This window comes from Amia ocellicauda, chromosome 8 (assembly GCF_036373705.1).
Source record: "Amia ocellicauda isolate fAmiCal2 chromosome 8, fAmiCal2.hap1, whole genome shotgun sequence".
NCBI classification, from domain to species: domain Eukaryota; kingdom Metazoa; phylum Chordata; class Actinopteri; order Amiiformes; family Amiidae; genus Amia; species Amia ocellicauda.
This window is the reverse complement of record NC_089857.1, coordinates 10,339,284-10,360,077: the sequence shown is the minus strand read 5'-3', so window position 1 is coordinate 10,360,077 and position 20,794 is coordinate 10,339,284. Positions and strand designations below refer to the sequence as shown.

The 20,794-nt window shown below is 37.9% G+C and overlaps 1 protein-coding gene across 2 annotated transcripts in view; it reads left to right on the top strand.

Annotated features, from left to right (window-relative positions):
- The window catches only part of ap3b1a (adaptor related protein complex 3 subunit beta 1a), a 93,923-nt gene that overhangs the window by 37,078 nt on the left and 36,051 nt on the right, over positions 1–20,794 (top strand). For both annotated transcript variants that reach the window (XM_066711973.1, XM_066711972.1), the window contains exons 11-22: positions 91–162; positions 479–541; positions 804–936; positions 2,875–2,984; positions 3,081–3,257; positions 4,941–5,127; positions 6,252–6,382; positions 7,739–7,895; positions 8,343–8,493; positions 12,214–12,385; positions 16,643–16,697; positions 17,432–17,541. In XM_066711973.1, coding sequence (XP_066568070.1) covers positions 91–162; positions 479–541; positions 804–936; positions 2,875–2,984; positions 3,081–3,257; positions 4,941–5,127; positions 6,252–6,382; positions 7,739–7,895; positions 8,343–8,493; positions 12,214–12,385; positions 16,643–16,697; positions 17,432–17,541 — 1,518 coding nt within the window. The remainder of the gene's footprint in view (positions 1–90; positions 163–478; positions 542–803; positions 937–2,874; positions 2,985–3,080; positions 3,258–4,940; positions 5,128–6,251; positions 6,383–7,738; positions 7,896–8,342; positions 8,494–12,213; positions 12,386–16,642; positions 16,698–17,431; positions 17,542–20,794) is intronic.

Below are 20,794 nucleotides of genomic sequence, written 5' to 3'. Positions count from 1 at the left end.
GTCAGGAGGGGTCCAATTTAAGTAATGCAGGAAAACAGCTGGCCTGTGGATTTAATTGTGCTGCAGTATGTTTTTTTTTTTCCCTTTCAGGGTATGTTTGAGCCATATCTTAAGAGTTTCTATGTGAGGTCTACAGATGCCACCCACATCAAAACCTTGAAGGTAATCTGTTTTATTGTGAATCATATTTTACGATACTGTGCCTTTTTAATGAACTTTTAATGTATTTGGATCATAATAATGCACACGTGGTCAGCTTGCACTGACTTGTATCAAACAAACGGTATTATGTTGCTAATTTCAAAATACATTTATTAAACCTACTGGATCGTATCTTGGCAAAAAGTCCTCAAGAACCTAGAGCTAAGTTAACATCTGATTGCTTTATCCTGGAATCTCTCATATGAAAAGCAAGTGTCAAGAAGCATTGTTCCCCTCCTGTTGTTACTATTCCCCTGATCCTGCTTGTTCTGTACAGCTGGAAATCCTGACTAGCCTGGCCAACGAAGCAAATATCTCCACAATCCTGCGGGAGTTCCAGGCAAGTGACGCCAACACGACTTGGCTGTTTCTTCCAGTAATGTTGTGCAGGATGTTCAGTCTCAAATGTACTTCCAACAGCTTATGGATGGTCCAAGGATCACGTCCAGTCTATTTTTTAATGTTCCCAAACATTCTTTTGTAAGAAAGAGCTTTTAGCAGACATATTAAAGAGGTCAGGACAGTATGTAGTATGCGCTTTATTTCAATATTTATTTACAATTACTTATTTTTTATGGTGAGTGTTCTTTATTCCCTTATAGACGTATGTAAAGAGTCAGGACAAACAGTTTGCTGCTGCTACGATTCAGGCCATTGGAAGATGTGCAACAAACATTTCCGAAGTGACGGACACTTGCTTAAATGGCCTTGTGCTCCTGCTTTCAAACAGAGACGGTGAGTCACCCCACCTGTTCCGGTACTGGCCGGTACTTATTTCTTTGCCTTGTTTTCTTTTTGGCAAGTGTTTATTTTATTGTCCTGGTGCCCTATTCTCTTAGCATTATGTGGCTAAGCGTGTCATTTTGAGATTTAACCCAGGAATATATTTTTGTAAAAGTTTTGTACAAAGTTTTGACTGCAGCATTTCAGATGTAATGCTTCTAATAAATGGATATCGGCCGTTAACCCTTCAGAACCCAGTGCGACACAAGTGCATTGAATAGGTGTTATGAGAATATATGATCCCCTTACTCCAGCTGCATCTTGCTGGGTCCCGAAGGCTTAAATATTGGGTTTTGGAATTTGTGTTGAAGTTGTGGTCTCGGATTAATTAGGCCTTGGGTGAGGTTTTTAGACAGTGCTTTTGTGGTATCTTCTGAGAGAGACTAAATGGTTCAGCCATTGGCACGTATCACTGAATATGACCAGAGCATCCGTAGTATTGGGTAGGGCTTCATCAGGAGCACTGTAGAAAGCCCTGTAAAGCAATAGAATGATAGAAAGTAAATCTCTCACACACAGCACTCCTTGTGTGCCAGCTCATCCATGTAGAGCTTTAGAGTTTGGGGTTTACTCTATAGCAGTGGTTCCCAAACCTGTCCTGGAGTACCCCCTACCCTGCTGGTTTTTGTTCCAACCGAGCTCTCAATTACTTAATTGAACCCTTAATTGAACTAATAATTTCCTAAATCATAGCCTTTTAATTATTTTAAACAGTAGGGGCTTGACATTAAGTATAGAATTCTTTAAAGAGCCAACTGTTACACAATTTAAATTAAGGTTCAATTAAGTAACCGAGAGCTCGGTTGGAACAAAAACCAGCAGGGTAAGGGGGTACTCCAGGACAGGTATGGGAACCGCTGCTCTATAGTGTGTTCAGATATTCAATATTCAGTTGATGTAGTGAAAAATACAACACAAAGAAGTGCAATCGTGTGAATATGGCAGTCAAGGAGTTTTTGTTATACTTGCTGTTTAGAGTGTGTGCTCCTGTTTCAGAGATACAAAGGCCTCTATGACAGTTATAGTTGTACACCAAAGACAAACCTGCAGAGGGTGCTCTTAACAGGATAATGCGACAGCCTTAGATACAATGTAGGTTAAGCAATTAATTCTTAATGCATTTATGCATTTATTCATTTTTCTCATTTTCTTTCCCATTCAAGACACCCTGTGTGACCTTGCTATAATTATACCCCAAATAATTAAATACACCAGATAGTATATTTGTTAAAAGCATCACCTTACTTCTTGATGACTTACTTCTATTGGATTCACTTGGATTCACTCCATATTAGCTGCAGAAACATACTGATATGATAGCATTTCTTGATAATGTCGTCCTTCAGTCTCTTGTAGAAAAACTGAATGAAGAAAATCCCTTTCTGAGCTCTGTGTTTACTGAGGATGTCGTTATTGAGTGTTCTTGCTCTTACTGGTGAATCCTGGCAGGCTGTCAGAAGTGAGAGTTTGTTTTGACGGAATGCATACCGGAGATGAGCAGGAGGTCTGCACTGGGAAACCCCCATCTCCTGGAACAGAAAGACATGCAGTGAGACACATGCAGTGACATTTAATAACAGGCTGTTCACTTATTTTCACTTATAGTTTACTTAAGGGAAGAAAAATAATGTGATGCTGTGTGAACTTTCTTTTTATAGAAAACTATGGTTATGGTTATGGTTATGATAGTTAGCTTTCTTCTATGAGGGAGACCTTATTGAAAGAGACACAGATGTCATAGGCTGCTTCAGAGATCTGAATTTCAAGTACAGCAAGAGCAAATGATTTAGATGCTCTTAAAAGTTTTTTTTGTTTTAATGAAAGGAACTGTCATTGATGGTTCAAATGTTTTTATTTTATTGTGGTTGTGATTTTTGTTTCCCCCAATAGAGATTGTTGTGGCAGAAAGTGTGGTGGTTATTAAGAAACTATTGCAGACCCAGCCATCCCAGCATAGTGAAATCATAAAACACATGGCCAAACTTTTCGACAAAATCACTGTGAGTACAGCAAGCAGACCGTGCCACCCATTGTTTTTGTGGATACAGATTGGGATCCATTTCTGCTATTTTGATGGTCTCAAATTCCATTGCTAGGTTCCAATGGCTAGAGCCAGCATCTTGTGGTTGATGGGTGAGTACTGTGAAAGAGTGCCAAAGATAGCACCTGATGTTTTGAGGAAAATGGCCAAGACCTTCACCTCTGAAGAAGAGATAGTGAAGCTGCAAACTCTCAACCTGGCAGCCAAGCTATATCTCACAAACTCCAAACAGGTGAGGGCCATTGACGCCGTCTGCTGCACTAGTGTGACTGGTTGTTCGATATTTTGACACCCCAAGTGCTGGTTTAGGAACAGAATATATGGGAAATTGCTATTACTGATTGCATAAAAACAGTCAATGCATATCATGTAGCAGGAACCCTTCCTTTCAAACTGCATTTGGATATGTGATTTTCTTGGGTTTAAGAATGAATTGCTGCGAAATTTAAAATGAAATACATGACTGGCTTCGTTTTTGTCCAGCACAGTGAGAGCAGTAAGAACAAATTGAATATATGTATTTTATGTGCATATCTCCATTTGTTTAAAATCTTTGTTCTGTTTAAGAGTCATAATTGAGGTTAAAATATCTCAAGTCAAAATAACTTGGATAACGTAAGCATTTATAAATTAACATCTTATTATAGACCTGCTTCCTGCATAAAGAGACTGATATTTTCCTATTCATTACTTACTCAGATTAAAATTCGAGGCCTGTTGGTTTTTAAGTAAACGTCTGAATACTGGTTAGATGGTTGAGTTTAGTTTAGTTGTTTCTTAACCATGTCGCTCCCTCATTTAGAAGATCAAAGTCATAGAAGCAATCCTGTAGCAATTTTAGATTAAAAAATATATATATATTCATCCAACCTCCCCAACTCCTTTGCAATGTGCTGGTGGATATTAAATTTTGGTATTTAAGCTGCGATGAGGAGTCTCGGCTGCTGCACCAGCCAGGAGACTGGTATAGATGTGTGCAATGTTCTGCTAAATATGCAAACCTATAAAATCTTACCTTAATGTTCTGCATCTCATTGGTTGCTTCATGCACAGGTTCAATAAATGTAAATGTAGCCATAGTTTATAATGGGACTGATACCTTCTCACAGAGGGGATCATTAGGTATATCTCCTTACAGCGTGTCTGTGGGCCCTGCCAAAGGGAGGCAGGACAGAGGAGCACAAGCTTTGCTGTTAGATAATAACTCTTATTTTCCTTCATAAATAAATGACAAGCATTAGCACAGGCTATAAACAGGAGAGAGCATGGTGTGAAGTCACTTATCCTGCTTTGCAAAGGGCATCAGCATCTTGCTGCTATGAGGAAGTAACAGCTAAATGCACTGCAAATAATTTGCAGTAATACAGTTCAGTGATTCATGGGCCTGACTTAATGGGTCATAATTCAGGGTAAAGTAAGTGAGCGTACTCAGAATACGGACACTGCACATACCGGGGACAGTATCTCTTAATAAAACACACCTCTGCACCAGCACTTTGCCAGCCCTCTAATACCCTCTGATGTTTTGATGTCCTGCATATTTTTCTGATTAAGTTTTGAGGGCCATGTTTTTAGTTGTATTTCTACATTCATTATCCTCACGTAGACCCTTCAGCGGCTTTGCCATATATGATTATTTTTTAATGATGCCTTTCTTTCCACTTCAGCAGTTTAATAATCTAGCACATGCCTGCTTCTTAGCACTCAGCATTCACCTACTCAGTGCAGAGGAGGACATGTGTCTTGGCTGCAGAATTCGATTTGCTGCTTTGGAACCGCTAATTCCCAACAGGGCAACGTTTGTTTGCCATAACCATTCATTTTTATTACTGCTTTAAATATGTTTATTCAGAGTTATCAATAATCATAAATAACTTGTTTTCTCTCCCCTTGTTTTTTTTTTCTCCTCCACCAGACAAAATTGCTTACACAGTACATATTAAATCTAGGCAAGTATGATCCAAACTATGACATTAGGGACCGTACAAGATTTATTAGACAGCTGATTGTCCCAAATGAAAAGAGTGGGGCCTTAAACAAGTATGCAAAGAAAATCTTCCTCGCTCCGAAGCCAGCGCCTGTGCTCGAGTCGGCCTTTAAAGGTAAAGAACCATACATTTATAACTGGGGTGGTGGGGCAAAAAGTCACATTAAAAACATGTGCCTGCTTTTGAAAGAAAGGCTACAGACCTATAAATGATAGCGATTGTCATTCAGTGCATGCAGTTGTCTCTTGATCTTGGCTTGCATAATATGCGTAATGAAGACTGGGAGACTGTTTTTCCATGCTTGAGATTTTAGCACCCATTTTAATGTCTCCATTTTGAGTCTCCACTGTTCTGTAATGGTGCCTTTGAACATTTAAAAACCAAGATTCATTGCTTGGAGGATACAAATTTTAGCGACATGTGCCTTTCAATTTTCTCAACAACCCTTGTGTGTGCTTCCTTGCTATGGCCATTTCAAATTGCATTTCAGCCCTATTCTTTATCACTTACAACACATACTTTTACTTTTTATTTGCATTATGTCCATTTCCCCCTCCCCCATCATTACATTTGTTATTTTTTCTTTAACATCTAAAACTGTTTTTTTTTTGTGCTGTAGCTATAGAAGTGGAGAGAGCGAGGCATTATAGGAGTTAAATAAACATTGTAGTAAATATTCAGATCAGTTTGTGTCTCTTGAGTCTTGTAGACCCCCCACCCCCTTTTAAAGAAAAAAATAACTTGTCTGCCTTCAGCACAATAGGTCACTGGGCTGTGAGGTTCAGCTCAGCTCAGAATAAATATATAAATTGCCCTGTTAATTCTTACCTGTGGGGGGAACGAGAAACCCTCTTGAAAGCTGGCGGACGAGCTCCGGTTCCAGGAGAAAAACATTAAGATTCTGGATGAGTTTGTGCCAAGACATGTATGCGGATTGTTTAACTGCGCTGTCATTCTTAATATTCACAGTAAAGTAATTTTTAGAGAAGCTACATTTCAGAGCAACACCTCTAAACACACTGACTGATTAGCTTTTTTATTGACCATTATGGGGAAGATTATTGTAATCTATGGGCTGAAATCAGTTTTTTGACCTATTAGGAGCCTCCTGAGTTTGTATTTATACCATGACATTTGAGGTAATATAGTGCCAATTACCATAAGTCCTGATTAAGATTGCACTGTGTGACACAGAGCTCATGTTGTTTATTATTGCACTCATTTCCCCCCTTTAATAGATAGGGATCGCTTCCAGCTGGGAACGCTGTCTCACACCCTCAACACCAGAGCTTCTGGGTACCTGGAGCTGTCGGACTGGCCACAGTGCGCCCCAGACCAGTCTGTGAGGAACGTGGAGGTGGCCGAGCCGGTATGAATGCTGCATTCCTCCCATGCTTCACAAAGCAGCTGTACTTCCCATCTCCCTGTTTTATTTCTGCGTGGTTCAAACTCAGGCTGTCCTGATGGGATGGCATTTTGAGCTTCATTCATCGAGTGTATATCCTCAGGAATGCAATGTAGCTAATTGATTTAAATCCTTCTGCAAGGAAACAAGTTAACCTGTGTGATAAGTGCATATTCTAGACCCATCTCTTTCACACTCTATCTATCTATCTATCTATCTATCTATATATATATATAATATATGTGTGTGTGTGTCTCTATGTAATATATATATATATATATATATATATATGTGTGTGTGTGTGTCCATATATATATATTGTGTGTATAGTTGAACTGTTTTTGACAGTGGCATTTATAAACTTATAAATGTGCCTATCCAATATTCAGATCCCAGAATTGTGAATTAGAACTCTTTGTACTCTTTTTTTTTTTAAAGGGTTTACTTCAGAAGCTGTGCAAAATTAGTAATTTTAACTGAATAATAATTTTTACCAATGTCTTTCACTGTCTTCTAAGACATTATTACAGGAAGTGGTTTTTAAATTATTTGCCAATGAAGAAACAAAAAGCACATTTATTGCACCTTGATATGTAATTGTTTTAAATACATTCTGTGCAGATAATGATCTTAATTCCCTCTTTAATCCTTTATGTATTGCGTAGGAGTTTTACTGCAGCTGTCTGATGATTTGACATCAGAGAGGCCATAAGAGATTAAGGATTGTTTTTATAGCATGCATGCATTTTTACTGCCAATGACTGAATGATTATAAATACTACCAGAAACATCAAGCAATCATCTTTTGTTCTTAATTATAAAATATATTTAGCAAAATATATTTTTCACACTTTTGTGTAATATATGTAAAATATGTGCTCTATGTAAAATGTTTATACGTGCTGTACCATATTTCAAACTACATCTGAACCACTTGATTGATCAAAGCAAACACTGCTGCACTGTACAACACTTTGATAGTTTTCTGTTATGTATTTTTCCATCTTTCTCAGTTAAGGCAGGGACTAGTGCTGCTGTTTCTATAGCTACTACCTGAAGCTTGACAGTGTTCAACTAGTTTAAATGCAGCTTGAGGCAGGGAGAGGATGGAGTATGAATACTCCACATGCCTGCACTATTTGTGATTTTAACAGTTTGTCAGGGGGACAAAAAGCCTATTAAGAGTTCAAACTTGAACAGTTTGCCTAATAATAATAAAACATGGTATACATTAACCTTTTTTGCAAGAATCAAGAGAAGGAAATAAATGGTGTGCTGTGTTTGAATGTTTATTGATCAATGAATGATTATTCTGTGCAGGTGAAGGAATGGGCCCCATCTTTGGGTAAAGTGAAGGCCTCAAAGAAGGATGACAAGTTTTACTCTGACTCTGGAGAGGAGGAGGAGGCAACTGGGGGCAGCAGCAGTAGTAGCAGCAGCAGCAGCAGCAGTAGTGGCAGCAGCAGCAGTAGTAGTGGTTAGTGTCAAAAATCAAGTTTGATTTAATATAATAAAGATGCATGATGGGTCAAGTGAACTCTCTCCCTGGAACAGTTCAGGCCTGCCTATGTTGAGTAAACACTGAACACTGAGCTCTCTTGAACACTGACTCTGCCCAGAGAAAATTGTACAGATTCCAGTTGATTAAACTGAGGTTAGACAGGGTCACTCCAGTGAATTGAAATGGATAGAATCTTTACGGTTGTCTTTTAGCTGAACAGAGTGTTAAAAGAAGTCTGAAAAGATATCACATTCTATCTATCTATAGAACAGTAATTATACAAATTATATGAATCGCCTAAGTATGTTGTTTCCAGTGAAGGCCATGCATAGAAACCACAGAATGCTTGTGTTGATGGTACAGCTCCACTGCCTCATGAGGTGAGGTGCATCTCTAACCTGTAACTGTTGTGTGTGTTGGAAGAGTCCAGCAGCGAAACCACTAGTGACGACGCAAGCAGCAGTGCGGAGAGCCAGAGCAGTGCCTCCAGCGACCGGACCAGTTCCTGCCCGTCCGACTCCGACAAGAAAAAGAAACTGAAAAAGAAAAAAGCTCAGAGGGGTAAAGAAGACAGGTACAATTTTTTTTTTCTGCATATTTGATCTGAATTTCCATTAGAAGACAGCAACCAAAAACAAAACTTTAAAACCATTAATACTTGAAAACACAATATTTAGAAAAAGAAGAAAATTCGAATGCAAATATGAAACCATTGCAGCACATTAACCTATACATGGAGTCCCTGAACTACTTAATAACATTTCCTTAAGCTAGCCTTTATTCAGTGTTGCTGTCCTGTTTATGATATGTTATTATTAAAGTTATTATTATTTAAAATAAAGAACAAAGGAAAGAAAGATTGGCAGAAAACACTCTGAGCTGTAAAATATCGTTTGCCTTGCGTATTCATTTTTTGCCACTTACATGATAAATTGCTTTTTGTAGCATTTATCAATAAGAGGGTATCGGTTAAATAAATTTTTATTAGAACATAGAGAGAGTGTTCCTCATTGGCTGCTAATACACATTAGTTCAGTCTGACCAGTGAGTACCTGTTCTAAGAAGAGATTCTGTAGGTTTATTGTGGAAAAAATAGGATTTTATATTTTAATTAAATTAATTAAATGTCTACCTTACAGATCTTTCAGGAACATATGCACCGATCAGCCATAACATTATGACCACTGACAGGTGAAGTGAATAACACTGATAATCTCGTTGTCATGGCACCTGTCAGTGGGTGGGATATATTAGGCAGCAAGTGAACATTTTGTCCTCAAAGTTGATGTGTTAGAAGCAGGAAAAATGGGCAAGCGTAAGGATCTGAGCGACTTTGACAAGGGCCAAATTGTGACGGCTAGACAACTGGGTCAGAGCATCTCCAAAACTGCAGCTCTTGTGGGGTGTTCCCGGTCTGCAGTGGTCAGTACCTATCAAAAGTGGTCCAAGGAAGGAAAAGCGGTGAACCGGCAACAGGGTCATGGGTGGCCAAGGCTCACTGATGCACGTGGGGAGCGAAGGCTGGGCCATGTGGTCCGATCCAACAGATAAGCTACTGTAGCTCAAATTGCTGAAAACGTTCATGCTGGTTCTGATAGAAAGGTGTCAGAACACACAGGTCATCGCAGTTTGTTGCGTATGGGGCTGCGTACCCGCAGACCAGTCAGGGTGCCCATGCTGACCCCTGTCCATTGCTGAAAGCGCCTACAATGGGCACGTGAGCATCAGAACCGGACCACGGAGCAATGGAAGGAGGTGGCCTGGTCTAATGAATCAGGAGTTCAAGGTGTTGACTTGGCCTCCAAATTCCCCAGATCTCAATCCAATCGAACATCTGTGGGATGTGCTGGACATACAAGTCCGATCCATGGAGGCCCCACCTCACAACTTACAGGACTTAAAGGATCTGCTGCTAACGTCTTGGTGCCAGATACCACAGCACACCTTCAGAGGTCTAGTGGAGTCCATGCCTCGACGGGTCAGGGCAAAATGGGGACCTACACAATATTAGGCAGGTGGTCATAATGTTATGGCTGATCGGTGTATATATAATGTTGAATAAATGGGTGTATAAATCCACTAAACTACCTGCTCAGGTGTTGTAAGTAGGTCTGTGTTTTTCTCACTTAAAAAAAACATGTATTTAATTGCGTATCACAGTCTTAAAATTGATGTGTTACCATCAAGTGTTTATTGCAGCATTTAAATATCCTCTTTACTTTCACAATCTGTGTTTTTCTTAATTATACAGCAGATGTTCTAAAATACTTGCAGTGAATTGTCAAAATCAACAATCAATCCATTAGAGGAAATTGAACCAGGTCCTATCTCTTTCTTTTTCCCTGGATGTGAGTGGTGATCACATGCAGTCTTCAGTTTGTGATCAACCGCTATGTTGCATCTTCATGTTTCATAGGACGGCATCAATTAAATAAATATTGTGAAATCTGTGATAACTGTAGGGGGGAACAACACAGCCTTAATTGTGTGTCTCCGTCTTTCTCCTCATTGTTTTAATGCGAGTATCTCTCCGTAGGAAAAAAAAAACTTCTTCTGAATAATTTTTTTGGCCATGATTACACCAATTTGCCCCTTAATTGGTTAGAAACCTTTATTACCTCTTACTGTATATTTAAAGACTCAAATTGTAACTCAAGCAGGGACAATCTTAAACCGGAAGACGTGACCAATCCAACTTGGCATCAATAATCTTCATTTCCATCTGTTTCCTGTGCCTGTTATTTTTCACCCTTCGACACGCTCACCCGATGATACCTGCTTTATCAAGCAGCAACACGGCAGCGATCTGATTAAAGTCCCTTAGAAGTGTAATAAAGGGAATATTCATAAGGTAATTTCAACAAATTTGCGTTTGTAATGGCTTTGGATTAGCCATTAGAAGCCTCTGTTATCATGAACCAAGTATTACTGTCATATTCTTAAATAATTAGCCGGCTAAGTGCTGCCTGTGGTCATGTGGCTGGTGTTTGCTCCCTCTCCTCTGTGCCGGCTGTAGTGACCAGCGGTGTGTGCCTGGTGTGCGGCACACTGACGGCCGTGCTGGCTGTGATCAGTGTGCAGTCCTGGCGCAGGCGTGTCTGACAGTGCTGATTGGGCCGCAGCACGCACTCTGCTCCTTTTATTACAGACACTAATTAAAGCAGCTCGCCCTGCCACTTCCATAACAAACGCAGCATAATGCCCTAATTATGACTTTATTAATTTAAGTCAGGATTTAATGATTTTAAAAGTGATTTATATTGTTTTTCCTGTTTGGAACAAATGAAATCTGTAGTCTAAATTAATACTGGCTTTTCATCACGGCAAAGTTAAAAAGCCAGTTACCATCACATTCTCTTCATTAAATTAACATCTGAAATTCTAGGCAGCAGGGTAAACATTCATTATGTGGCAGAATTGGAATGGGAAAAAAAGTGATAATGGAATATTAAATTAACTTTGCAAACAAAATATAATTTTCCTGAGCGTTCTTCAAACTTTAAGGATACATTTCTCTCCTCAATTGATTGAGATGAAGGCTCCTAAACTGTTATTTTAAACCTCCTGTTACAAGCTTTCTCTCACCCAGACATTAACCTCGTGCATATTTTCATTTAATGTATATCGATAATACTTAATAGCTCAAACTTGGACCATGAGCAGGCTTGTGTAATCTCATCTGTTTATGCCATTTAAAACACTCACTGCACACTGCAGCCAATACACATCAACCTTATATTTAAAACACTTTTTGCTATTTGTATATTATTATTATTATATATGTTAACATTGTTACTTTGAAACGTTTTGAAGAACTAAAAAAATATATGGGGTATTTTATAAGGGTATCTATTTTAATAACTTCTGGCTTCGACACTCTTCAGTACATGAGAAATACCCAGATTTCTCTTTAATATCCACAAATTAATTTAATCAGTTTCAATAGTAGCATACTTTGATGTAGGTATTATAAGTATGCTCTTATCTTCCCAGCTGAATAGATAAAACATGTATGTTCTAGTTTAAGAGATCAGTGATAATTTCCACCTGAAATCGAATGCATATGTAATAATTAAAGATGTCTCAATAGACATGAAATATCAGCTGGTCATTTTTTGTGTGTAGTTGTTTGGTTTTATGCTGGTCTTGTCCTTAAGGTTTTATTTTTGTTTATCCGTATATTTCAAATTGCTTTCAAATCAGACATACATTTAGGAATATACTTTAATAAACACTTGTTTTTTGGGATTAATACAAATTTTAAGATTTGTCTGGCCTTTTGTTTTTATTGCAGTGACTCTCAAGATGACAAAATTGGCCAAAAAGGGTCCAAAATTAAAAGAAAGGAGTTGTCAAAAGAGGTGAGCTCTTCCTCTGGGAGCTCCTCCAGCTCGGACTCTGGATCAGAACCGAACACTGACTCCGATTCGGGCACTGACCAGAAGAAGCAGAAAACAAAGCCCAAGGTGAGTTCTGCGTGTACGTGAAAGCTCCCCTGCCTGCCTTAACTCTGTACACTCCTGGACTGCAAATTAAGTCCTTTATTTTTTAACAGCAGCAATTTGTTTTCTATGGCTGAAAATCTCCATGCAATGTTTCGCCTTAACTGTACAATTGCCCACATTCTCACTCGCACAGATATCCTTGTGCCACCAGATCCCTATGTTAGCTTTATTTTAGAATTGACCAAAGAGCAGTTGGAGAGTAATTTAAGGTTTATGCATGATATTTAACTGGCCTTTTACAGAAACTGTTTAAGGACAAGTTGCTAGTATACTCAGTGTATACTTAAGATGTTCATTTTATTCATCTTTAAAAAGTGCTCAATGATGAGAGAGTTTTAAAAATTATAATAAATATTGTGAGGTGGTAGTCTATTACTATATAGTACATTTTTAATGGCAATTATTTTTTGACTTGAGTTATGTTCTTTTATTGAAAGTGGGCTCTAAAGACTGCTCAATGAGTTGTGCTGATTCACTATGACAGCCAGTGGAAGAAATATATGAGCAATCCTTTTATTACTTTAATGTCCTATTTTAAATCTGTGACGCACCTTCTATTGATGAAGTGCCTAAATTCAAACATTTCTCTGGTACTGTTGGTAATGAGCTGGAAGATGCTGATGTTTACCTGTCGCTGAGAAGAGAAACCTGTCGTGTAAATGCAGCACATGGAGAAAGAGCTTTTTTGTTTTTCATTCACTTATACAACTCCCCACCCTGCATGTTTGAGACTGCAGTTTAACCTGTTGTAATGTGCTACCTGAAAATCCTGCTATGTTCCTCATGCACCGAGTACACCAAATGTATATTGCTCTGCAACAGCATTTTTTTTTTACTCCATTTTGACTTTATTTGTATTTTTGTACTAATTCATATATTAACATTGTGGTTTAGTATATTAAACACATCAGCTTGGCTTCTCACAGGCAAAAGCAATTCATTCAATTCCATGCACAAACAGCCACACAAGGCAAGGGAAAATAAATGCAGTTTTGTATTTGTGATGATACCAGTGTCAGAGGTTTGAACCTCTTGTTTTTTTTCTCTTCTTTTTCTTCCCCCAGGATTGCCTTCCACTATACAGTGGCCTTTTGGCATTTTATTTTAAAGATACAGTATGTGAAAAGATTGATAGTATCTATGATCTAAACAGTGTTTGTGATGCCTATTTGCAAACATGTTATTTAAACCCACCTCCACCCTCCATCCTTGTATTTTATTTTTCTAATGCAAGACTAGAATTAACAGTGGATAAAGATCTGTGGTTGCAATAAAGAAATCTCCATAACACAAACTCATTTGTAGCTTGGATACATGTCCGTGTAACCTATGGGCATATGTGACACCATCTGTGAGCTCTTTGCAGTATCGTATGATTTTTGTCTTTCTCACGTACCCCCCCCCCCCCCAACCCCCCAATAAATATACAGAAACAATTTGTCTATATCTTTCCACGTGAGCTCTTTTTGAGTACTAACACAACGGCATCAGTGGGAGATCTGTCAATGCATTTGGTTTGTCAATGATGGTGTTGTATAAATATAGGGAGACTAAGAAATAAAATTTGCACAGTAAAATACGATTTCATCTACCTTTTCTCAGCAGCTCCATTGCTCTTGCTGCGGTGTGAAATTCTCATTTTACACACTTTGCTGGTCGGGGCCATGAATTATGCATTGTGCCAGAGAAATCCTCAATCTCACGCTTCAAGCCCTATATGCATTATCCTGGTTCCATCTCTATTACCAAGATGAATTGTCGATTGGGGAATATTTGATAGGATATGGTTTTAACTTCATTGTTTGTTTTCTGTATTAAGCTCTTTTTTTGTGGAGGTTTCTTTGTCTGTAGCTACAGAGTGGAATTTTATGGTTCTTGAAAAAAAAAAAGAAAAAATGGTTATGAGAGAATGGGATGCAAGATAAAAGCATTCATAAGTTAAAATGCTTTTATAGTGAGGGGTGTTGTACTGAGACTTACTGTTATGCTAAGCCATTGCAAATGAAAGTGCATGTTGTAATTCTCAGGGTACAAGTATCCCTGCAGGAAGGTTTGTGATTGTTTGTAACAGTTGTGACAGTAGAATTAGTCAAATCCATTTTAACCGCTTGTGACATGAGGTTTAGGTAAATATCACTCTTATATGGCATAAATTAAATCTGAAAGGAGACATTATATTGAGTAAAATACATTGTAATCTAGGAAAATACAACAAGGTTAAAACGTGAGCATTTTTTCTACTTTGTATTTATATTTACAGATTGTTCATTCTGTTATTATTTTGATTAAAGCTAACATGTACAAAACTGCTACATTAAATTAGGAAGAAAAGCCATTGTGTGCGTTGTCGGCACTACCTTGAATATTTTCTGTTTCATATTTCTTCCATCAATAACCTGAAAAAAAACATTTAAGAGCTACAAAATACGTGAGCAGGGTTTCATATAGAAATGGAGGGCCATTTGGGGCATAGTTTTATAATTGATTTTATGATGGCAACATTAAGATTGTACTCCTCAGTATGCCGTTTATTTGCCTCAGACTCTTAGGATTGTGTCTCGGCTGCATGTTTGCAGATGTATGTAGCCGCCTTCTTCTCTTTGAGTACTCCCCACTTAACTGATTTAAATAATAATAGTATGCATTCTGGGTATAACGTTCCATCTTTTCTGCATTGTTTCTTCCTTTAGATCTGTTCTCAAAGGTCACATTTATTTTTTGTGGTATTAATGTTTTTGCTCTTTCCGATAAGTAGCATGGCAATCAAACCTTGAGGAATCTATTCATGATGATCCTTTGACGGTCTGTACTAATCCAGTGCTGTGTTTTTGTTTGTCTCCTGTCAGACGTCCTCTGGGAGAGAGCAGGGTGTGGTGCTAAGTTGCAATAAGGCATTACAGACAGCATCAGTTCATAAACCTCAGTAGGGGGTGCCCTGACACTGTAACAATAACCTCATCAACTGTTTTATTAGCAGAGCACATATGATTTATAAAGGTTGGATGGGCTGACAAGGTTTTTTATTTCTATCTCTCAGAGTATTTTAATTATACAGATGACGTGATGTGCGTACACCGTAGCACCTGCTTTGTCCTGATTTCTTGACTGCTCTGTCCTGAAGTGTTTGGATGGCTTTCATTATTGTCCCTGTCTGCACATCATCCTGTGCCGAGCGACCTATTCACTGAATCAATATAAGGTTTTGACATTATTTTGCTTCACAAACTTGATTATTGTTTATGCATGGAGTTGGTTTAATTTCTGTGCTTGTTACTTTTGCCCTGGAAATATTACTTCTGCTCACTGATTAATTAGTGAGCAGAAGTAATATTTTAAAATGGCAATGGAATCTTTAAACCATAGCAGAGCTTACACAGGGTTCTTGTATTTTTTGTAGATGTTTTGTTTGTCAGATTGTTTTTAGTATAACTTTTAGCAAATTCCTTGATAATGTATTATAGGAACTTCTATCACATGCATGCTCGCAGTGACGCAATTATCAGTTCTAAAATAAGGTACAAGCCACAACGGTGGTGTGTGTGTTTGTGTTGGGGGTGGGGGGGGGTGTTAATATTAATTAAATATTCAACAAAGTCTGCATGATGAAGCTCTGTCTCTGGCATTTCAGGGATCTGACACTCCAAAACTGCGACCTGTCACCCTTGTTTTTAATACCCCACTGTGGTGTCGTCAGTAAAGATTTTTGTATTGTTTATTCACTGCCGTTTACATTATTTCAACCCAGAGGCAGCTGTTTGAAGAATTACCATGAGCCTAAAAATTTGAATGAAATTGACCTAAAAGTAAAGTTTGGCAAATCTGTTTCAGAATATCCTGTGAATTCAAACAGACTTTTTTTTTTTTTTTTTTAATTGTATAATTTCAGATATAAATGCACACTATGATTAGTCCAAATGGTACTGCACTTTGTGTTTGTAAGGTTACATAATGGTATTTCAGTAGTAACCAGATAACTGTATTAGGGAACCCAAATATTCTGAAGAAAATGTGTTTATTACACGCTGTCATGCTGGCTTCCTGTGTAACAGAAATGGTCACACACTGGCTTTAGTTCCTTTGGTTTGCAATACTTCACTAGATTTACAACAGTCATGGTGAAGTGAAAAATTCCTCGAAAACGGACAGAACCATATGCAAAATGGATGCAAAAATCGACTATAACCTAACTTTCATTGTTTTTTGTTTTTCCCCTCACAGAAGGAAGATGAGAAGAAGAAAAAACAGGAAGTCTCTTTGCTGGATCTGGATGATTGTGAGTCTCATTCCATTGTCTTAAAAACAAAACAAAAATCTAAAATATGAAAAAACATTTGATTCCATTCCATTTTTCCACTACTTCCACTTTGGTTCTTGGTTGTGTGTATGACAGGCAGCTTGAGCCAGGTGTATAATTATCTGGAGTTGTTGCACTTGCTTTTAAGGAAAAGCTATTCACATTACAGAAAAATAGACAAAGATGTCCAATCCACTTAACTGTACCCTGGATTAAGCTTCTGTCCAGATTCTTTAACTGTATATCCCCTGGATAGCCATAGAATAAGCCGATTTGTATTACTCCGTAAGCAACCAAAATGCTGATAGTGTACTATGCATTCTAGTTTTTATGTATTTATTGGATTAAAGTTTTACTGGTTTAAACTTTAGTTTCTTTTTAGCATTGACAACTCTATCTCTCTGTGCTTCACTCATGTGACTGACTGCTGTTGACTTTATTTAACCCTTTAGAAACCAGGAACACTTAATAGAAGAAAATAGGACACAATTTGACCTTTGTGTTGCAAAAAGATGTTGTTCTTGTGGGGATAATGTATGCATTGTGAAGCATATCTTGTAGGAGGAGGCCATCTGTCCTACTGTAATTCTACACACACAGGTTAAACACTGAGCTCATATCACCACGATCAAGAGTATGGTATTCATACTGTACATCTAAAATATATATATATTTAAGTATGACACAAGCATGAGTTTGGTTGTCTTTTTCAGTTGCTCCAGTGTCCACACCTACAGCCATTCCAAAGTCATCTGTTCTGTCCCCCAGCCTGTTGGCTGATCTGGAGGGTTTGTCTTTAGCCAATGTCTCTCCTACAATTGATGTAAGTGTTTTATCTGTTGTATGTGCTCCTCTGATACATTAATGTGAATTTATCTTTCTATGTATATATCACAAAATAATCTTAATAATTCAGCACCTTTTGATTCACTTTAACAAGTTGTTTTTTTCTGAAGTGCACATACTTTAAGGCAAATACTAAATATTAAAAGACAATGTCAATATTCGTTTCCCTCTAAAATCCTGCTTGAGAAATCTCTCCATAATCTTCGGTGTTGACCTTTTTTCTGCGGCTGATTGAGCGGTGCAGGTGATCAGTAGTGGAAAGCATGTTCCCTGCTGTACGTCTCCAAATCCTCAGATTTGTCAGGCTCCTCACTGTGTTCTCCCTCACTGTCTGCCTCTGTGTCACAACAGACGCCATTTTTTGATAGTTGACCTTTTCTACACTGATGACTATTTTTTCATTTAAAGAAATCTTCTGTCAGATAGCAGTGCAGGAGAAATGATAATGCTTTGTCTAGGTCTTCTAGTTTGCCCTGGACATGAATTTCATGGAAACTTTTTTCATATCATTTTTATAAGGCTTTGTTTTTCTGTCCATTCAGATTTTGCTTTCTAATTACCTCCTCCCACCCCAAGAGGGTCATGACCATTGAAAGTGGAATATGTTTAATTGTGCATTATGGATATGTTTTTCTATGCAAATCTTTGTGATGTATTGTCTGATGGGAAGACTGATAAGCTGGTTCTTAGCAGTGTATGAATCGGCCATGTCTTCACAGAAGAAAATAACTCTAAAGTGACATCCTTTACCTGAGACCATTTATTTAAATTAGCGACTTTGAGGTTGGGATTTGAATGTATCGGATTAAAACATGGTTCTCGTGTAGCTTTGCAAATTGAGAATTTATTAGAAAACTGCACTGGGAACAAGTGTGGAAAACAAGACGTCTGAAAAGGGGGTATAATCTTTTACAGGTAGTAAATTTAAATAATTGACAATAAACAGTTTTTAGGTAACACACACATTGATTGCAAATGTGAAAAAGCTCTGTGGGAATGGTAAAACTTCGTGCTGGTCCAGAGGCAAAGTAATGGCACAATAAGAAGCAAAACGCATAGTAATGTAAGAAGATGTTTAATTACAAATGAAATAAAGCAGTACAAGAAACAGCTGGTTTAAAATTCTCCTCCTCACGCAAATGCATTTACATATTTTTAACCTTTGCAGAGTATATGCAAGTAAACAGAAATGCGTATAATGAAGTATTACATTTTTTAAAGTCCATTTCCATATCTGCAATGTGTATTTTGTTATTGTACATGGTAGTTTTAAAAATGTAATTCCCGCACCGCTGCCCAGTGAGGTGCGATTAATATGGGGATATGTAATCTCCAATGCCAGTAAGCTACCTCAAGTTCAAAATTGTATAGAATATGCTTTAACCTTCCTTCATGTAAAAGGCCAAATGAATCATATTAAAGTGCTCTGAACATGCCGCTCCAACAGTGAGAAATTAATTAGTAGCTGAGGAATGGAGATATAAGGCAAATAAATGAGAAAGTGACCCTAATATTCCTTATATGTGCAGCGTTTTCTATTCTTGGAATATACCTCGACAGGCTATTATACAAATCTTCTGGCTCTGTAATTGGATATTGCTTTTATAAATGTGGGTCTATCTAATGAATAGATAGCTTTGGGTCTCATCAGTTGTGCAGTAGGTCACAGTGTGGGATTTGGTGAACTCTTTCCATTTAGATATAATACTTAATAACGCCAGATTGGCTTGAAATATTTGCTTTGGTCCCACAGCAGCAAAGATTTAGATTCTGGACATATTAAAGCATTCATTAATTAAGCCATTTTCATTTGAAGCAGTGTCGTGTTATTAAATATTAGCTTGACTGTGATTCCGACTGTATGATTCCTGTAGTATTTCAGCTCTTATTTTCCGGGCAGTACAAACACATTTGTGTCGAATTTGTGGCACGCACATCTGCCGTTAAGGAGAGCGCAGGAGTTAATGCCGTTTGTATTTCATCTGCTGGGAAAGGTGATGCCTTTGTATCTCCTCTATTACCAGTCAAGACACAATCTAATAGTGCAAAAGGAAGCTTGCCTATTGATGTAATTTAATTAAAAATAACTCCTAACAGTGAAATACGAGTCTTTTGTGTCTGAAATTATGACTGTAACCAATCATGAAACTTTTTAGATATTTTTCTTAATTTCAGTATAGACATTCAGTTCCTGAAGTGGACACATTGGTAGAATGAATAAAACATACTGGGAAATGCTTCAAAGCAGTTTTAACTCACCTGGTGTTTTAATCTCTCAGTAAATGCTGAAAATGATTTATTGCATAATGTATGGGATAAAAAAGATGAATTGTCAAAAAGACGCATTCTTCCCTCAATAGAAACGACATCAACAAAAACACACTAAAGAAATGAAGTTGTAATATTTTCCAGCAGTGTGCACTGTTGTGCTTTTCCAGATGTATATAAAGGTACGATGTTGTTCCTGGTAGTTTCTCAATATGGTGACCAGATATCCTGACAGGATGGTCCTGGTTTTACAGGAAAGCTCCTGGTATCCTGACATTTTTCTAAAAAATCTTTAAATCTTTTTTTTTTTTTTTTGGCTACACATTGAATAATTCTACTAATCAGTAAATTATTCTACAAATTCTACTTACAATTGTGCAAATCAATTCCCCAATGCTTTAGTGTCACTTTAAAGCAAACTAACCCAAATCCTTGTGCAGACCTAAGCTGTCCTGTAACACAGGGGTGCAGCAGGACTGTATGTGGCAGTGTAAAGGTTAAAGCAGCTGTGTAAACTAGATCGCATTAATACTTTCCCAAACCCGCTTCCCTTCAGGGGGCACTGCTCCTTGCCATTTTGCTCAGCCGCGCTGTGTATTGATTGGATAGAGTTAGTCCTCGTTACAATTACAGGTGTTGTAAGGACTTTGACAGGCAGACAAATTATTGCCAGCTCAGCATATGGAGGTTATCCAAACCCACAAGAGGAAAAAATATGCAGTCGGCGCACCAGCAAGTGATCAAAGAACCCCTCAGAAGAGAAGAGAAAGTTATAGTAGTGTAGTTAATGCTTCAGAACTGGAACAAACCACAGTGGCTGCTCATAATAAATGCTTCTATTTACAGAGACAGCGGTAAGAAAGACAGAGAATGACTTGCACCCACTTGAAATTGGTGCTCTGCATTAGAGGGATTTTTATTGTAATGAGTTTAGATCTGTTTGCAGACACTAGTCATATAGT